General features: G+C 45.2%; 1 protein-coding gene across 36 annotated transcripts in view; it reads right to left on the minus strand.

Moving 5' to 3' along the window:
• The window catches only part of SORBS1 (sorbin and SH3 domain containing 1), a 234,332-nt gene that overhangs the window by 56,158 nt on the left and 157,523 nt on the right, over positions 1-20,651 (minus strand). For 17 of the 36 annotated variants that reach the window (XM_024985512.2, XM_059881768.1, XM_059881779.1 and 14 more), the window contains 4 exon segments: positions 19,680-19,743; positions 6,483-6,530; positions 6,235-6,364; positions 3,722-3,836 (listed from right to left, as the gene is read on the minus strand). In XM_024985512.2, coding sequence (XP_024841280.1) covers positions 3,722-3,836; positions 6,235-6,364; positions 6,483-6,530; positions 19,680-19,743 — 357 coding nt within the window. 36 annotated transcript variants of the gene reach the window in all.

The raw sequence follows: 20,651 nt of genomic DNA on the forward strand, positions 1-20,651 counted from the left end.
GGTTGTTCACAGATTGTTTTATTACCAAGGTTAATGATGGGTTGAGAATTGAATCAGGAGGCATGTCAACCAGCTTGCACCCAGAGCAGCCAACCTTAGCCCTTGGAGCTGCCCAGCGAGAAAGCTAAAGAGGTAATAAATACCACGTAGCACTTGATTCTGCACTGATAACTCCTTTCTAGGTCCAAGCACAGAATGGACGAATAGGGGACTGTCCTTCCGGACGGAGAGCAGGCTGTCTGTTCTGGCAGGCAGAGCAGATTCCACAAAGCCAGGCTGAGGTCTCTGCGACAGGGAGCTATCTTTTCCCAGCTTGGCAAAATCCTCAGAAAAGGCAGGGGACTCATGAGGAAAATGCCTGATCGCTCAGAAGAATGGTTCTGCTGCTTGGACGGGAGCCGGAGACTAGCTTCAGACTGTAATTAAAGAATCTGAATGTGGCGTGTTCATTTACATGGCACTTTCTTATATTCACAGATCTTTTTCACCCACATTATCACATGAGTGACCCTCTCATTCAATGCTCCGGTGAGGCTGGCAAGCCAGATAATTCCATTTTACAGGTGAAAACACTGGTTGTTCAGAAAAGTTAAGTGATGCCCCCGGACATAAGGCAGTTATCTGAATTTGAACTTGGAACTCAGAAACCTTTCAATTCCTAGTCCAGTGCTGCTTACATTTCTCATACTCCCCAGGAGAAGGGGGTAGAGCTGCTGAGTTTGAGGATGATACCAAGCTAACATAAGGGCATGTCACAGACTTGAAAAACCAGGAAGGAGCTCAAGGTGACCCTGAACTGGGAAGAAACTAAGTTGGGTAAATCCCCATGTTTTACACTTCCAAATAAATATTGTGCTTGTAATAATGATTTTTACATTTGTCCTTCTCACATTATCCCTATGGGAGCAGGAACCCCAACATCTAACCCAGGGCTTGGCACATAAATGTTATTCTACAAGCAGACCCTTGAACAACCTGGGCCTCAGGAATGCATGCAGTTAAAAATCCTAGTATAATTTACTGGCCCTTAGTATCCAGGGTTCCTCCACATCCACAAACTCAACCAACTGCAGTCGTGCAGGGCTATAACATTTACTATTGAAAAGAATCCACAATTAGGTTGATTGTGCAGTTCAAACCTGTGTTGTTCAAGGGTCAACTGTACATATTTATTGAATTCAGCTGAGGTTCAGTTCTGTAAGGGACTTAGGAGGGAAGTATGTAAAAGGACCATAGCCTGAAAAAAACCTATTTCTGACAAAGCAGGGACCAACCAGTACCTCTCCAACTCCAAGACCAGAAGAGAAGAAAATGGACCCATACTACAATAAGAGGGAGGCCAAACAGTAATAAACAACTTCATATGAGTTTGTCAAATATCTCAACAGGTCACCACGGCTTTGAATCTCCTGCGAGTCTTCTGAAGGTAGCACAGTGTTTGTCTGGGACGCTGTGGATTTGCTGCAGGGACAAGATGAATGCTAAGGCAATCTTCACAGCCTACCCATCAGCCCTCTGTGCGAACAGGACAGATGTGCCTGTGAGGTCCCAGTTCAAACCGCCAGGCTTAAGCAGACCCAAGCACCTCCAGCTGGAAAAACACTGGGGGGAAATAGGGATTCTCCCCCATAGAAAAAGATGTGCCCTTCTGGGAGAAAATTTAGATTCTCTATCTGTCTCTAGTTAGTACACTTATTCACAGCTCACCACCACAAAAACGTGTGCGCGTCCACAGGCGTGTGAGTGTGGTGGTGGTGGCTGGGGAAGAAGGGGCCCCTCAAATTCTGGCAAACCAAACACTGAAACCAAAAGGCAGGACTCACACTGAAACTCCCATTCCAACTTATCTGTTTGTGTGGCAAAAACAGCAGGAAGAAAAATTCAAAAATAAAGGACTGATTCCACCTCTGTCAAGAGCAGACTATGAAAAGATGAAGATTCTCTCTAAAATGAAAAACTACTCTTTGGGAAGAAACAGCTGGACAGCAATGTTCCTCTCCGGCCGGCCTTGGGTGTTATGTCCTAACTGGTTGGCCCAGGCCCTGGTACAGCCAGAGGGGCTTCCTGTGTGGGAACAGCCAGATGGTGCTTGACCATCCACGGGAACGGTCACCACAGCTCTCCAAAGTGGGGCCCGTGGGCAGAGTGAGCTACTTCTCAGGGTTTGGGAAAACAATATAAATGCTCCCAAGGACTATGATATGGAGGATACTGTGACCATTGTGGTATCGATGAGCACAAAACTACGGATTTGGGGGATTCCCCCCACCCCTCCAGTTTTGAGTAGTGGTCAAATTACTAGGAACCAAGGAAAGGAAGAGGAAACAAAGGAGAAATTAAGAGGAAAGCTTTCAGTAACAGCAATGACCATCTATGAATAATACTATCGCCAGAACAAAAGCACGCAGGGGCCTACAGAGTCTGGAAGCACGGAAGTGTACGGATCATGTATCCGTACACTTCCGTGCTTCCACTGTCCCTTGCTTGTTATTCAAGTATCAGGAACATACTCAAAGGACATAACTTTCTTTCTAGGAAGACCTGTGTGGAAGGTTACCTTCTGTGTTTAGTACCTTCTCACAGAGAGAGAACCTGCAGTGAAGGGAGGAGACAGAGGCAAAATTCTCTACTCCTCTCAGAACTTTTTGCTTAAGATAACTTTGGTGCACAGTAAATGCTGGAGAATGACAACTCTGAAGCATTTTGGTGAACTGTTGAACCTTTTTTCGTAACTAAAATTACTTACCCCTTTGTGCTTTTATAGACGTCACCTTTGTATTTTAGTACAAGTCAAATCAATTATTCCTTAAAAACATGTAGAGCAAAAGAGGCGGAGGGAGAAGAATTTGAACCCACATTTCAGGGGCCTTCTTATTCTGGACTCAGTTCGGTGACCGCATTTTAATGAGAATCAATCCCCAGCCTGACAATTCCCTCCTGCTTGAAAGGCCGGAGGGCTGCAGGTTTATGGAGCCTTGGAGGTCCCTTTAACCATGATCAGAATTCTGAAACCAGCTTGTTCTAATGAAGGGTGAATAAAAGGAAGTGTGACGGGCAGATATGAAACTCATCAGTTTGTAAAAATTCTCCCTTGCCTTTACAGGGTGGTCTCCTATGCCCACACAGGCCATTCTCCCCACTGATAACTGCTTGGAGATGTGAACTTGTGTAGGGAACCACAAATCAGATGGAACATGCAATGTGTCCTCTCTACTGAACTTGTCAGAAAAGGAAGATCTAAAAGCCACAGTCTAACAGCCTGGGGCTTGTTTTCCCCCCAAGTAACATCATCATATTAATTATCTGGTTTTTAATGATGTACTTGTAACTTCAACAAAATGTATGCGTGTTCAAATAAGAGTCACCTCTAAAACTACAATTTTAGTCCAGTTAGTAATAAGCCTGATAAACGAATGGTTAGATGTTTTTAAAAAAAAAAGCAGCAAAATCAACCTTTACACTAGCAGATTTAAAATTAGTGAAAACCATGCACAAAAAGAGCAACAAAGCCACAATGAGAGGATTCTTTCAATGCAGACTCTCAGCACTTATTTGGTGAACACCTGCCAAATGAAAAGGGTAAAAATACTTCATATTGTCACTGTCTTCTAAACAAAGCAAGTCTATCTCAAGGGAGAAAGAATGTAATCCAAGCGCACAATGCATCTGGATTAAAGAACTCGGGCAGGGTGAGACAAAAGCACTTTAATATGCACATTACCATCTTTTCGTTGGTCAGAACAGAGGACTTGCCCGGCTGATACTCGTAAATGCTTCTGGGCTCTGCGCGGTATTTTCTTGTATCCACTTTCTTATCTGGGGGCTCCCAGTCAGTCCTGTAGAAAGAAAATCCTATTAGAGCTATTCTCATGAAAATTGGCATCCGACAGTTCTGACGACTTTGGCCGACTGTAGTTTAATCAAGGAATTTTTATATCCGAGGCACAAAATGGGACTCTGCGCAAAGCGTTCAGTTGTGCTGGTTTCCTTCTTCAATTAACCAGTTAGATCCCTGTGTTTGCTTCACAAAAGGCTTGAGGTGTCCATACTCAAACCATGCACCGGGAAGCAGGGAGACAAAAAAGGGAAGAAAAGCAGCAGCTGCAGCTGCGAAGTGTTCTCTGGAAAAAATCCTTCACCTTGCTCTGCTCTCAGGGGCTTATCATCTCCCAGACATGCCTGTACTTCCCACTCAGGCTGGTGCAGTGAGAGAGAATGCAGGACCCAGAGCCAGGCAGCTGTGGTTCCAACCCTACTACAGTCCTTGCTAGCTGGCTCCTCTGGGCCAAGCACTCAGCCTCTACTGAACTGTTTACTCATCTGGTAAGTGCGGTTGTTGCAAGGATTAATGAGACAGTATGTCTCAGCATGTAAATCACTTTGCAAAACACCAGGCCCACAGTAACCACTCTTTAAACACTTTGGTTTTGTTTTGTTTGTTTTTGGCCACACGGTGTGGCATGTGGGATCTTAGTTCTCTGATCAGGGATTGAACGCGTAACCTCTGCACTGGAAGCATGGAGTCTTCACCACTGAACTGCCACGGAAATTCAAAACGTTACTAGTTTTTATAACCATGTTCTTCTTCCCTATTCCACACCCTACCCTGGTAATCACCCAAGATGCAGCCTTTGGCACAGGTACTTAACCTGATCCAGTGGGGGATTTCAGAGGATACATGAAGCCTTGGAAATTACTTGCAAAATTTTCACGTAGGCACATAATTGCATTTTGCACTGTGATTATAATCAGTTTTTCCTGCAAGGCTACAAACTTCTTGAAGTCATGGACAATGATTTATGTGTGCAATGTGCCTACATAGCATCTTCTTCAATCGCACACAGAATGCACCCAGCAGATGCTTAATGAATGCACTTGTAAGGATTTGCAGGTACACCCAGCCTTCCTCTCAGATTAGTTATCAAGCTCTGAGGCAGATGTCATATACATATATGTGGATTTCAAAAATAGCCATTCATTTATCATGAAGATGGAAAAAGTTTGGAGGTATGAAACTGTGTGTATTTAAAGAGAAAATAATTTTGTTTAGCCAGAACCAATTTTGGGTTGAGAAGTGTTAGAAGATGGAGCTGGGAGATGCCTGGGACACTGGTCCAGATACCCTGGAGGCTGCTCCCAAGGGCATGCTGCTGCTGCTAAGTCGCTTCAGTCGTGTCCGACTCTGTGAGACCCCATAGATGGCAGCCCACGTCCCTGGGATTCTCCAGGCAAGAACACTGGAGTGGGTTGCCATTTCCTTCTTCATTGCATGAAAGTGAAAAGTGAAAGTGAAGTTGCTCAGTCGTGTCTGACTCTTAACGACCCCATGGACTGCAGCCCAAGAGGGTCCTCCGTCCATGGGATTTTCCAGGCAAGAGTACTGGAGTGGGGTGCCGTTGCCTTCTCCGCCCAAGGGCGTAAGACTCAGAAAAAGACAACTGGGTCATTTAGTGTGGGCATTAAGAGATGACAAATATCATTTCAACCGTCAAGCCTTATGTTTTGATAGTGTGTTGAATAAATAAAGAGATACTAAAAAGTGTCAGAGAAGACAATGGCACCACACTCCAGTATTCTTGCCTGGAAAATCCCATGGACGGAGGAGCCTGGTAGGCTGCAGTCCATGGGGTCGCTGGGAGTCGAACACGACTGAGTGACTTCACTTTCACTTTTCACTTTCATGCATTGGAGAAGGAAATGGCAACCCACTCCAGTGTTCTTGCCTGGAGAATCCCAGGGACGGGGGAGCCTGGTGGGCTGCCATCTATGGGGTCGCACAGAGTTGGACACGACTGAAGCAACTTAGCAGCAGCAGCAGCAGCAGAAAGTGTAGCTTCATTTTAAAATTATATTCTCTGCTGTGGGCCCCATCAGTATGTATAGAGAGTATTAAAACACATGACAAATCTTATAGTTCAAGATTCCTCTTGTGAAGACGGCAAGAGTGATGATAATTATTGTCAACATTATTTAAGCCCGTCTGATGAGCCAGGACTACAGGATATGTTACATGCATTATCTTGTGTTATCCTTGCAGTATCCCAAGGAATGTAACATGTTTCCCCATTTTACAGATGAGAACATTGACAGTCAAAAAAATAAATCACTGCTAATAAGTGATAGAGCAGGGATTCGAACTCAGGTCTGCTTGACGCCTGGCTCCAACGCTGCCTGACTCAGAGAAAGAGATTGTGTATTAGAGCCTAAAATCATGGAGCTGATGAGAACACTTACCTCTCTGGGCTTGATTTTAGCGAGGAAGAGCGGGTCGGGAGGGGAAGTGTGGCCGACCTCTTAACTACCTTCTCACCATCAATGCAGCTCATCTCACTTTTTGAGCGAGGCACAGAAAGAGGAGATTTTGCTGGAGAAGGAAAAAGTGGGTGCAAAAGACTTTTAAAATGGATGAAAACAGGAAGATCCTTCCCTCGTCCACCACCCTCCCTTCCACCCCCACAACCAAGAAATTCTAAGCCACTTACTGTCTTCAGAAAAGGAATATCGAGGAGAGTACAGATCTGAGTCATCATCTAGTGAACAAAACGAAACGTAATCAGGAGACATCCGGCTCAGGTAAGAGAACTGCGTGACAAGTCCCCCCACTGCCATCATCCTGCACCGACCGTTGTCCAGCCACACCCGGGAGCCCAGAGGACAGAGGAGGAACCAAGCACCAGAAGCTACACCATGGCAAACCACACACTTCAGAGCTGGGTTTGGAGAACCCACCCAACCAAACAGACCTGTAGTCAGAAAGGTACACTCACAAATCCTGGGGGAGGACTGCCCCTGACACCCAGAAATGCATGGGGACAATGAGCCAAAGGTCCTCTCGAGAGAATTCCCACAAGCAAAGCTGGTCCCCAGCCTGGCCGAGTGGGAAACAGGCTGAGATGGATGCCTGCGTGTTGGCGCTGTCTCTGGTCTATGCTGCTGAGTTTCAGAGTCCCCAGGCCTGCCGGTGGGATGGGGAGGCCCCAGGTGTGGTCTCTAGCTGCCTGGCTCAGCTGTGACCCATTTCATATGCTAAGGTCCCATATACTGAGTTGGCCCCAAAGTTCGTTCTATTTCTTCCATAACAGCTTATGGGAAAACCTGAATGAACTCTGAGGCCAACTCAAAACAAAATCGTTTAGCAAAGTGGTAGTGCAGCTAAGAAAACAGCTTGAGAAACCCCTTGTCATCATTTGTTTTGATTCCACTGTAAACGAGTCCCTCAAATAGCCTTCCTTCTTGGAACCCCACACGCCCTCAGCAGATCCTCACATAATCTGCTCTGCAGAAGTGCCACTTGGGGTCAGTGTCTAAATTGTAACTCTGGATCGAGTCAAACTCAACCGGGTTTCTGTAGTGGGAGATGGCTCTCCTAGGGCGGGGGTGGGGTGGGGTGTGTGTGCATCTGTTAAGTCACTTCAGCCATAACCAATTCCCTACGACTCTATGGACTTTAGCCCACCAGGCTCCTCTGTCCATGGAATTCTACAGGTAAGAATACTGGAGTGGGTTGCCATGCCCTCTTCCAGGGGATCCTTCTGACCCAGGGACTCAACCCGTATCTCTTACGTCTCCTGCATTGGCAGGTGGGTTCTTTACCACTAGTGCCACCATAAGCACAGGTCTCTAAATAAGCGGAACACCGACCCAGGCGCCAAGACTTGCAGAATCAAGACTTGAACCCTTCGTGGACATGGCTGCGTGGAACTAAAAACGAGACCACAGGTACTCTCACTGGAACAGGTTTGTCAGCTGGAACTGCCCTGGAAACCCAGGATATTTAGTCACTATATCCATGATGACCCCTCCAAAGCATTTCTCCAACAAGAGTTAGGCTGAAATAGCCTCTTATGTTTTCTAATAGCTCACTAACCTGAATTCAGAATTCATGAATGTGGAATAAAGACCCAACTCCTCTTAAAATCGGTATAGCTTTACATAACACAGCATGCAAACTAGCTTGCAAAGACAAGTCAGAGAACCCCATGTAATGTGTTGATGGTCAGTCCTTGTCTCCATGTTGTTTTAAACTTCAGAGCAGAAAAGGCCAGAATATTTTATAAAATGTACTAAAGCTAACACTGCTATTCTTTCCAGTATTATTCAAAAACAGGATCTCCCTTTTACCTCCCCTCTCCTCTCCCTATTGTATCTGTCCCGGGTTTTCCAGCTCCAAAAATGGAAAGGTTTTGGATACTGAGACATCTTTTCTCCTCCCTCCCTTCCTCCTTTTTGCTTTGATATTGGCTAATTCTTATCCTTAAAGTTGAACAGAGCTTAAGGTTCTTCTACCAATATAGCTATGCCTTTCCCTGCTATAAACTGAACATGAGAGCTTATTTAACTTTTGAAAATAGGGCAGAAGAGATAAAGTGGGATCCAGAAATAGATGTTTCAGAGTACTCTTCTGAAGACTTCTGTGTTGCCTGCTTTTGTTTGTTTTGCTGCTTTTGTTTTTCAATAGAGCTTCTGATTATTATACAGATAAGATACCACAGCACCAAAGAAAACTAAAAATTAGCTTTGATTGTAGTGATTTGATTGGAAAAATGGTGCCTGCCAAATGAGAAATTAGCTTAGTTAGGAACCAATGTAGGTATTGTTTAAAATCCAGCCTAGCATTCTAGCTCAAAACCCTGTCTCTCTTTGAATCAGGGAGAAGTTACAACCTAGCAGCAGATGGTAAGGTGAGGGTTAATTTATAACTATTATCTGGTTCTTAAAGTAAAAGCAGAGTTTTCATGGGGAAAAACAGCACTTAAATATTCAAGGTTTTTTCTTTTTTTTTAATTCTCAGCTTTTTAAAGATTTTTGCTCCCTAGAGCTTTCTAATGTGGAATTCTAGAACACCCGTTAAAAGAAAATGAGAAATAGTTCTGAGATGGAAAAAAAAAATAAAAACAGAAAACAGCATGGCTGGGGGAGTTAATCTGTGTATTTTGAAAGTTTGAAAACGGAGGAAGGGGATTTCCCCGGTGGTCCAGCAGTTAGGACTCAGTGTTCTCGTTGCCAAGGCCCCGGGTTCAATGCCTGGCCAGGTGACTAAAATCCCACAAGCCGCACAGCAAGGCCAGAAAGAGAAGTAGGAAAGAAGAGGCGTGGAAGGGGGTGAAGACAAGAGAGAAGTCTGAATGCCTGAACATTCTTAAAGCAATTTCTTTATCTGGTGTAAGTGGAAAAAGAAATCTCTTCCATCTCAAGCTAGCACAGGGCAGGGCATCTCCATGAACAAGCTTTTCATTTTTCCCAGTGTCCATGGGATCCACCTCTGACATGCGGATTTCAGTTCACTGACTTTCAGGCGGGCAAACTCAAGTTGCCCAGGGGGTGCATAATTTATTCCTTGAATTTTTGTCTTGCAAATCTAATGGAAGCAAACTTTACGTATGTTTACAAATAAAAATAATAGCTGCTCCCATTATCAAGTGCCTAATAGTAACTGGTCATTTACTAATATTGCCTCACTCAATCCTTGGAAAAACTCCTGGAGGTATGTAAGTATATATCTCAGAGACAAGGAAATTAGGGCCCAGGGAGGTTATGAAAATTTGCCCCTAGCACAGTGTGGAAGACAAAGCAAGAATGTATTCAGGTCTTTCCAACCTCACTTCCCTACCTCTGCCCAGCCCCATCTGCCTGACTCCAGGGAGAACTGTAGCTATTCCACTGTAATAGAATAGGCTCTTTATTGGGGAGGAGGCAGGGGAGGGTGTTGTGAAAGTCAAACACTGCAGTCCTGGCCTGGATGACTTCTAGCCCTGGAGGCCTTTGCTCTTATATTTTCCACATTACCCCTTCCCTGGTGACACTTAAGCAAGTTTTTGAGTTACCCCACGACCCGGCTAGCTTTCTTCCTGCTCTTCTGTATGGAAATGGGTAGAACTGAGTCACGCTTGCTACATCTTCCACTTGCTGCTTCTTGTACCTTCTCCTGGCAGGCTACGTCTATGCTGGGACAGATGGGGATAAGGTTCACCATTTCTATACACCGGAGCCAGCCAAATGTTTGTGTATTTAACCATGGGGTCGCTAGGAGTCGGACACGACTGAGCAACTTCACTTTCCCTTTTCACTTTCACGCATTGGAGAAGGAAATGGCAACCCACTCCAGTGTTCTTGCCTGGAGAATCCCAGGGACGGGGGAGCCTGGTGGGCTGCCATCTATGGGGTCGCACAGAGTCGGACACGACTGAAGTGACTTAGCAGTAGCAGGACACTAAACGAAATGTTTCTCCAGTTGTTTATGAACACAGATATTGTCTATGCGTGAAATCCTGCTTTTACTATTTCTCCAAGAGTCCTTTCAAAGAAAGTCCCAGTGGGCTCAGTGGAGCTGGATCTTGTGATTCCTGCTGGTGGTGGAGCCACACGCTGTGTGCCCTAGAGCCCCAAGCAGCAAGCATCAAATCTTGGCAGCGACACCAAAACTCCCTGTGCCAGTGACTTGCAGAAAATTCTAACAGTATTTACTGGGTGTGAACAACTCACCCCAGGGCCCTGAAGACCCCTGCTGGGCTAAGATGTTTACACACCAATGATTTCCCTCTGGGCTTTGGCAGTGTCCTTGGAGGTTCCATTTGGGGATAGCTACTCTCCTAAAACTGCCAGGAGGCACATTACTGGCTTTTCAACCACAGTACTTTAAATAGACTAAAAAAGATTTCCTCTGTTTATTTTTTTAAGAATTTATAATAATCTCAAAGACACTGGAGAAAATGCTGGTTGTTCTATTAAAAAAAGTATGTAATTGACCAAATTGAGAGGATGGGCAAAAAGCACTATTTGCATAATTGCTTGCCTATATCAGTTAAATTTCAATTTTATGCATTTGTTAGGCTTTAAACTTAAAATTATTTTTCCAATTATCAGTGGTTCATTTTTAACTCAATCTTTTTCCACAGCACACGTTAATTCTTTTTCCTGCTTTACCCCACACACTTAAGAGGAAGGAGAAAGGGGTCAAGATAGACACAATACACCCATCCAACAAACAAAAATGGTCAAAGAAAAGCGTACACAGAGGCAGGTATACAGTCTGGGTGGGATTCGGGAGGAAGAATAAGAAAAAGGAGGAGTGGGGCAGGATGGTCAGGAAGAGTCCAGGGGGCTCGGGAAAGAGCCCCAAAGCTGTCTGTGCTCTGACTGCACGTGAGCGTGCGAAGTGACTTCAGTCGTGTCTGACTCTTTGCGACCTTATGGACTGTAGCCCGCCAGGCTCCTCTGTCCATGAGGTTCTCCAGGTAAGAATACTGGAGTGGGTTGCCATGTCCTCCTCCAGAGGATCTTCCTGACCAGGAATCAAACCCGTGTCTCTTAGATTTCCTGCACTGGCAGGCAAGTTCTTTACCACTAGCACCATCTGGAAAGACCCAAGTTCTGGTTAGACACAATCAAATTTTAAATAATGAAAAAAGAAAAAAAAAGATCAATATAGGATGCAGAGTAGCTACAGAAGACAAACTTAGAAAACAAAAAATTGAATGCAAAGGAGTAAAGAGAATGAGGTGGAACAGGACAGGAGCGGAGACAGCAAGAGTCTGGGAGGGCCAGAGGGCTAGAAGACGACTCACCGGCCTCATCTCCTAAGGCATTCGTTCCTCCCTTGAAGATGGAAAGGGACTAACGGTTACCTCGCTCCGCTAGCTCACAGGTCAGACTTCTGCACTTACTCAGTGGAGGCCTTCTGGGCAGCTCTGGTTAGGGGACAAAGGTGACCGCTGCGAGCACTCAGCTCCGCCTCTGGGCAGTACTCGCTGGGGCTTGGGCAGAGGATCCTGGCCAGCCAGCCTCACAACAGAACCATCTGCTTGAACTCAAGCAAAATAAGGCTATCCTAAGAAATGCTGAAAGGCCAGTGGAGGATTATTTTAACTCAGATATAGATATGCCTAAGAAAATAAGCCTCCTAAATCCTTGCCTGAATGCATCCTCATCTAGGAATGGGGAAAAGGTCAGTGAGATGGACGACTATGACGTGACGCATCCCCACAACCTGAGGATGCCTTGGGGTGGGGTCTGGAGTCACTTCACCAGGAGATGGCAGTGACCATCAGCCTGACAGCCTGAAGACACATCCACAGCAAGGGGAAAACATTGGTCTCTGGGACTTCACCCTTGGCTGGTATGACAGCCCTTACCCTGACATGGTCAGACGGGTTCTCACTGGCCATGGACCACATGGTAACACTCCAGTTACTTGGTTTTGCTTATCAGAAGGCATCATTTGAAAATATCTCCCATCTTCTTGACGTGAAGCATGTCAAGAAAGCCAACATCATCTGGCTACGTTCAGAGCAGACAGGCTAGTTCTTTTCAGTCTGTATTCCTCACTCTCATTCTGTATTCAAATCCCCCAAACTGCACTGGTGAGTATCTGCTTCCTTTTGTGGAGGATGGAAAAGGGGGAGGGGGTCCTCCTCCACTGCAGTGGTTCCCAGTCCTGACCACGTGACAAATCACTTGGGGAGCTCTCCTAACCTCATATTCCCAGACACCACCCCTGGAGTTGCTGGCTCAGCTAAGTGGAGCATGACTAAGAAGCAGGCCAGTTGGATGCCTGAGTTAGGCATCAGAGAGTCCTGGCGAAGGGGACAGCCAAGAACACAGAGTGCAACAGGAAAGGGAAAGGAATCCGCAGAGTAAATAAACACCCATGTCTGGGGGGCCCCAGAGACCTGGGTTGAATCCTCACTCTGCCACCTGCCGTGAGATCTTTCACAAATTACTTAACCTTTCTGAGCCTCAGGCCCTCACAAACATGAGGACTTACCTCAAGGAGCTGTTGGGAGGATGAATATGAGATAACAATTGTGATGCAGCCAGCATGCAGCCTTGTATTCAGTAAGTGAAAACGGAAGTGTTAGTTGCTCAGTCATGTCCAGCAATTTGCGACCCCAAGGACTGTAGCCTGCCAGGCTCCTTTGTCCGTGGGGATTCTCCAGGCAAGAATACTAGAGTGGGTTGCCAGTGCCTTCTCCAAGGGATCTTCCTGACCCAAAGATCGAACCCAGGTCTCCCACAGTGCAGGCAGATTCTTTTACAGTGTGACCCAGGGAAGGGCTCAATAAATGGCAGTGGCAGCAGTTACTGCGGTGGTTGTGTTATTATTATTATTAATAGGATTATGAATGTGAGATGCAGAGGTGCTGGCCACCACACTGCTGTTTCCTAAAGCAGGAGGCAGTGGCGGGGCTTCTGAAGTGGTTTCTCTACATCATGTTCCTGTGGCTCCGCTTCAGAAGGAAAATTCGGGCAGGATGTCCAAAGACTCAGTCTAGCAGACCCTCTGTGGTCTGGGTAGTGCTGGCTCTGGTCTCTGTCAACATTCCCTCTCTCCGCTCTCACAATCAAAAGACCTGGTAGCATCTCAGATGCTAGGAAAGGACATGTGCCTTTAAGAGAGAGTGTAGGCTGCATGCTTAGTCATATCCTCAGACTTTTTGTGACCCCACGGACTCTCTTTGTGACCGCATGGACTGTAGTCCACCAGGCTCCTCTGTCCATGGGATTCTCCAGGCAAGAATACTGGAGTGGGTTTCGAATTCCTTTTCTAGGGAATTTCCCTACCCAGGGACTTAATCCAGGTCTTTTGCATCTCCCACACTGGTAGGCAGATTCTTTACTACTAAGCCACCTGGGAAGCCCTTTAAGGGAGAGGCTGGATGGTAGGTAATTCATAGACAAGTAGCTCTTAGGCAGGGGAGTGTGGGTCAGGTGAAGGTTTAAAAGAAAAGGGAAGTAAAACTCATTTGCTTATTAGCCTTACTTCAGGGTTATTCCCAAAGGATTTCTGGTAAATTATTTTTATTTTTGTAAGCTTTCTAGGGACCAGGCTATTACAGAGAAATTATAAGAAATAAGTCTCCTGAATTCATTCTACTCTTCCCAAATTTCCCAGCCTCAATTCCTCCCAGCTACCCCCTTGAAATAAGGAATGTAACATTGCTCCTTTCCCATACAGTGGTCTGAAAGATTAGCAAATGATTACAAGTGACTGCTCCTTGTTGGGACTTATGGCTTTGTAAAAGCACATTTTAAATCTCATTGATTAAGACATGATGATTCTACTTATCTTCTGAAAAGTCCAGCCAGAAGTTTACTTTTTCACTCTAGCTTGAGGGAAGGAGGAGGTGGCTAAGCTTGACATAAACTTTCACATAGTTCTTTACTATTTTGGAGAATCAGCTTTGAGACACTTAGAAATGTCTTTTATACTGTATAATCAACTAGAATTTAGAAAAAAAGCAGTAGCCCTTAGGCTAGGTTTTGATAGGTTTATTGCAAATAATTCTAGTTTCAAATTCTGCATTCAAACAAAACAAAAAAAAGCAGCAACAGTCTTCTTCCCTCAGGGGACAGACTCAGAATGACAGCTCACATTTCTCAGTAAATCTATTTTTTAAATGTTTGTTTAAAAAGGCTGCCCTTGTGGCTCAGCTGGTAAAGAATTCTCCTGCAAAGCAGGAGACCTGGGTTCGAACCCTGGGTTGGGAAGAGCCCCTGGAGAAGGGAAAGGCTCCAGTATTCTGGCCTGGAGAATTCCATGGACTGGATAGTCCATGAGGTCACAAAGAATTGGACATGACTGAGCGATTTACAGTTTCAATGCTCATTAAAATCCATGGGTAGAGCCTGCCTTGGTTAGGCGCTGTGCTGTGCTGTCACTTCAGTCGTGTTGACTCTTTGTGACCCCATGGACTGTAGCCCACCACGCTCCTCTGTCCATTGGATTCTCCAGGCAAGAATACTGGAGTGGGTTGCCATTCCCTTCTCCAGGGGATCTTCCCGACCCAGGGATCGCCTCTTACGTCTCAGCATTGGCAGGCAGGTTCTTTACCACTAGAGCCACCTCAGTTATAGGTGTAATCTGTCTTTAACACTCTTCTTTGAAAGGTATGAATCTTTCCCATATTAAGAAGGGTGTGCAGAGCCCAGGGCCACTGACTGGCAGCACAGGGCTGGAGAGACACTAAGGACAGGGCTGAGGAGGACCTGCCGAAACTCACAGATATCAAAACCACAAACCAGAGGCTCTCTCATTACTTAACAAAAAATTAAAATGAAAATAAAAATGCTCTACCGTGAGCTAGCTCAAACATTGCACTCGTTTGTAAAAAGCCTTCATCTAATTGAATACACCTGTAATCTACATCTGGCTCTGTCTTCTAGGCCAAGAGTGGGGGCGAGACACAACCAACCCTGTTTTTAAAAAGAATCTCCAGGCAAGAAGACTTCTTAGAAACTTGTGTTAAAGTCTAATCATCTTGGTTATTATGAATCTTTTATATCCAATCTAATTTTTTCCTCTTTATTCTTTAAGATGATTTCTTCCTTATGGGTCTTGGAAAATAAAACCTAGTAAGGTCTGCTTCATAAATTATAAGCGAAGAGTTATCATGTCATCCCTGTTTATACCTCATGGTAAAATAAGCCCCACTCTCTCCCTCGTACCCGACTTGACGTGAACCACCAAACAGACATCGTTGTCAGCCAGGGTTGCCAGGTGTGGCCGATGATGACATGGCAGCTCTGGTGTGAGGCTAGAAGGCAAAACCCTGCCTGCAGCTCAACAGCCAGACTGACTGGACACTGCTGGCACTGCCTGCGACAAGCTAAGGCATTCTTCCAGGCCAACGGGAGTCACTGTTTTCCTCCACAGGCCTCCTCCAAGTGGCCTTCCTCTGCCCATGTCTATGGGATTCTGCACCTTCAGGTATGCTCTGTGCTGGTCATCTTCCCTAGAAAGGAATCCTATCTTATGAGAGGGTTGGGTACTCATGTCCAAAAAAGCACAAATCAAAAACTACAGTTGATTAAAAGTACCCTAAAGACATTTCCCACTGTTCAGCCCACTGTTTCTAAAGCAATGTTTTCGCTAGAATTAGCACCCCAAAGCAAAAGACTAGGTTATCCCACACCAGAGACTCTTGCTGAAAATAAGGAGGTCACCGATTAAAATGAAATCATCAGCTTTAAATTTTTTAAGTATTGATTCCTTTGGCAGACTTTTCTTTTTGTTCAAAATAGGCCCCAGGCATGAAAGTGTTGGAAACCACTCATGAGCATATCACAGGGAGACTGAAAATGGAAAATAATAATTTAACTAAAATTGTATCTAACACAGCTCAGCACATCTTCTCATGTGCGTTAAGTGATCAATAAAATTTTGGTGAATGATCCAACAGACGACTTCGCCAAAGATGAGAAGGGTTGAGCAGGGTGATATGCTGAGCTAATCAGAACAGAGATGAACTGAGGAGGGGTCGGCACTGGGCTTCATCCTTAGGAAAGAACTCAGATTCTGTGGTCCAAAGCCTACACTCACCAACATTCTCCAGGCAGGTACTCAGGACCTACTGTGTGCCAGCAAGGTTTTCTGTGGCCTTCTGGACACGTGCTCTTGCAACTGCCACTACACTGGACCTAGTACCATGAAGTAGCCTTGTCTAATTCCCTGCATAATGTGAACTTTGGAGGACAGATGATATATCTTACTCATGGCACTATCCTCAGTTCCCAGGACAGTGTCTGGCACACACAAGTACTCAATAACTACTTGACTGGATGAAGCTCAGAGCATTCAACATCTTATCCTAGAAGAGAACACAGTCAAAGTGCCTCATGTCTACCCCACCCACTCCCCCTTTTCTGGGTCACTCATCTGAAGAGCAGACAATCCTTGAGACCAGAATAATTCTCAGAATGTTGCCCTTCATTCACCTTTCAGAACCTTCTTTGACACTTAGACTATATACTCCAGAAAAGAATATTTTCTAGATACAAGTGTGGCCATTCTCCCCTAGCAGGTCCAAATTCCTAGCCAGCTCTTTCATTAAAAGGTTTCTAGCTTGGCCAAAACCCTTATTATTTTTCAAGGGATATCATCTCCCACCATGACTGAATCCCATACCTGGATACCTCTTGGGGAATTCCCTACCAAGGAAATATACCTGGAGATACAGTGAGGACAAGAGGGGCCCACTGGAGAGTGAGTGCACCTGTGGGAACCCAGTAATGTTTCTCTTGCTAATGCTGGCTCGTCCAACTCCCGCCCATGAACCCTAATGACTCAGCTTCCCTTAGTCACTGCCCAGCCACCAGCACCACGTGACCACCCCAAATACAAAGCCCTGGGTAGCTGGGCGCAGGCAGCTTTTCCCAGAGCCCCACGTGTTCAAAGCATTACAACGAAGCCACACTGGTTACCCCATTAATCATGTCAACTTCAAGGGAACAGGATTAAAATACCATCTGGATAGACTCCAGTCACACAGTTAGCAAGGACTTGAGAACACCACAAAACACACGGTTACAGGGAAGCAAATGATGGGGAGACAGCTCTCAGCCACCAGCAAGAACCCCAAGGTGAAAAAGAAATAGTACTGCTACAAAGAAAGACACGTGATTTCCCTTTAATTACCTTCGGATTTAGGACTAGGAGTAGATGCAGGAAACTGGTAGGTGGGAGTGTAAGGATTGTCCTCTGTAGCAGAGAAAAGCAGTGGGTTTTGAAACTATCCACCACCAAGTGGAGGAAGTGACAAATCTCCAATTGACTCTTTCAAATGACCGATTACCTATTTTAGTGTTATTAAATAAAGCACACGGCATCACACTTGAAAAGAGATTAATGAATTAGAAAGGATTTGGTTATTTTCATATGGCAATTCATGCAAATGAGTGAAATAAAATTTCTGCCAACCAAAAACAACTATAAAAAACAAAATCTAAAAGCCAAATCTTATTCCTAAAATGGAACTATAAGAATTAATTTAAGGCTAGATACACCCTCTAAGTTCATGGTACCTTCAGAATTTTGCTGGATTTCAGGAAGTTCAGGGAATTTGTACGTAGGGAAATAAGGGTTTTCTTCAGGAGTGTCTAGGGAGAGGAGAGGGTTTGGGAGAGAGAATAGAGGAAGACACAAATGGAGAGAATGAACAAACAGAAATCCACACACAATTCAGGCTCCTTGAATTCTGAAACATACTAAGTTTCACCAGTGATGGAAGAAACTCAAACTGCTTTTAAAAATCCAGTCCTTTTGCCTGAATTACTGAGACACCTTTAAAGACACAACATCGCTTTTCTTCTTAGACAAAGAATATATACAGGCTCCAAAAAGGAAGAGGCATTCAGTACAAAACTTCAAACTTTCACTTTTTATAGGCAAAAAAGAAGAAAGAAATATGCTAATAAACAGTGTGTCAAGAAAACACTATCATCAAATGATTTTTGTTTAAAAAATCAAAGCTTGTGCCATAGACTTTGGAATTGGGGAAAATAAGTGGATTCTTAATGTTTCAAACACCTCTCTGCCTACGGCAGGTAGTTTTGCTCAGAATCTGTAATTTAGGTTGAGTTAAAAGCTATAATATATGAGAAGACCAATGCTGCCTAAGGAGCAGAAATACATATTTTTCACATAGGCACCTGTGTCTCAGTATTCGGATCACCAAAGCTGGGTCTAAATGTGAGAGAGACACAGATTGCTGGAGGAAATGGACGTTTGCTTCTACAAGTGACCAGTAGAATGGACATCATCTGAGAGCCAGCATGTAGCATCTCCAACATGACTGAGCTCATCTACCCCAAAAAAGAATGAATTTACTCCTGGCTCAGAAACACTAAATACTGAGCATCTCAATATTTACAAAACAGTTTGAAGAGGGGCACCACCAGTTTCGTTCTGAACACTGCACGAGCTGGCATCCACAGTTAACCAGAGAGACCAATTATCTGCAGCACAGGCTGACCAGACCCTGACCAGAGGCTTTTCCTTTGCCTTCATGTGTCATCTGTGCCAGGCGGCCAGACTGGATTTGGCCACAGGGAAGGACAGGATGCTCTGCCCACCGTAGCAGTGGTACCCTTCCCATGGCACAGCTGCATCCCTGCCCAGCAGCTGACCGGCGGCATAGGAGGATGGGAGCTGTTTGGGAGCGCTGACCTGGGGTTCTCCCACCATGCTGGGTCCCCTGCCCGAAGGCCCCTGATTAGGAAGCACTACTCCCCCAGCTTAAGCAGTTTTGTAGTGTCAGCTCTTGACTGTCTCTTGGGGCTACCTGCCAAGTGCTGGCTCCCAGCCGAAGAAGCTGATTTTTCATATTAACACCACCATACAGGTGCACCATGCATCCTACTTCACAAGGCAGAATCTGCCCTCATTCGGACCTTGCAGCTTCCCTCAGAGGGAGGCAAAGGGGTCAACGCACAGAGAGGGGTACACGATTTGTCCAAGATCACCTGAGTACTTGGGGAACTAAACCCAGATGAGAACATTTTTAACTCCCAGTTCATGCCTTCTCAGCTCGCTCTGCCTACAAGGCAGTCATGGGCTGACACTGGGAGGTTACCCTAAAGCCAGAAGCGGGTGGGAGTCAAAGCTGCTCACAGCCCAGGCAGGCAGATGCTGAAGAGCACAGGCAGGATGCTGAGCTCAGCCTGCTGCATCCCCAACATCTGAGAGGGAGGACCTGGGAGCTGCCCTCAGCTCCTCCCACACGTGAGGCAGGCGCATGAGTTCTCCTGCCCACTCTGTTCTGAAGGTGCAAGGCTGGGCTCAGGCAGGTCAGGGCCTAATGAGGTCAAGCCGCGGGGCCCAGTCTGCCAGCCAAGTGAGTTTAGGTCCTCACTGCAATAGTCAACATATGGGCACAGCAGTTTCTACAAATGAAAATCAGTACCTCTGTTTAGTTTGTGGATCTGTTTAAACATGGTCTTGTACCAGTCTTTTGATCGCTCGGTGTTCTGGAGAAAAACAAAGAGTAAAATAAAATGAGAATCTCAACACATTTCAGAACTTCCGGGATTATAGAAGCAAAATGCAAAATGACGACGTCTCAAGTCAAAATGCACGTAAGTCTATACATCTTTGTGATCGCTCATTTAAACCTTTCTGGAGAAGTGTATTTAAGCCACCTGTACAGGGCCAGGTACAGAACGCGTACATCAAGACCTAATCCCTTTCAGCATCCAATGCTGGAGAATTTCCATCCTAACCACAAAGCTGGGCAGTTTGTTAAGATAAAAATAAAACAAGGAAAGAGACAGATAGGTGGTTAGATCAAATACTTTCACTTCCACTTAACAGATGAGAAAATGTGATAAAGAAAGTCAAAGCAATTGCCTGAGGTCACAGAGCAGGTGAGTTGGTCAGCGGGAAGGCTGCCCAACCAGAGGGTTAGAAGGAAGGGTCTGCTCAGTTGTGCAACTGGGGCAAGTCATTCTTCCTTAGTTCCCATTTGCTTATCTATAAAATGGGAATGATATTAGTATCTACCTTGTATGGTGAATCATGCTTAAATGAAACAGTGCATTTGGAAGTGAAAGATGCAATCATTATTAGCAACAAGTCTTCCTACCACTTATTATTTCTTAGGAACACATAACATTTTTTTTTTCTTGCAGTGGTGATAACATTTTTCCCCCCCTGTGGTGCATGGCATGTGGAATCTTTCGTTTCTCAACCAGGGATTGAACCTGTGTCCCCTGTATTGGAAGTAGTGAGTTTTAACCACTGGAACACCAGGGAAGTCCCATATAACAGTTCTTCTGAGGCTTAGTCCACTGCTGTTTCTATCAGCCTCCCCCAAAGGGACACAAAAACCTGTCCTTTGTTCAATGGAAATCACAGAGAAACACACCCCAGGCAGTGG

Source organism: Bos taurus, chromosome 26 (assembly GCF_002263795.3).
Source record: "Bos taurus isolate L1 Dominette 01449 registration number 42190680 breed Hereford chromosome 26, ARS-UCD2.0, whole genome shotgun sequence".
Taxonomy (NCBI): domain Eukaryota; kingdom Metazoa; phylum Chordata; class Mammalia; order Artiodactyla; family Bovidae; genus Bos; species Bos taurus.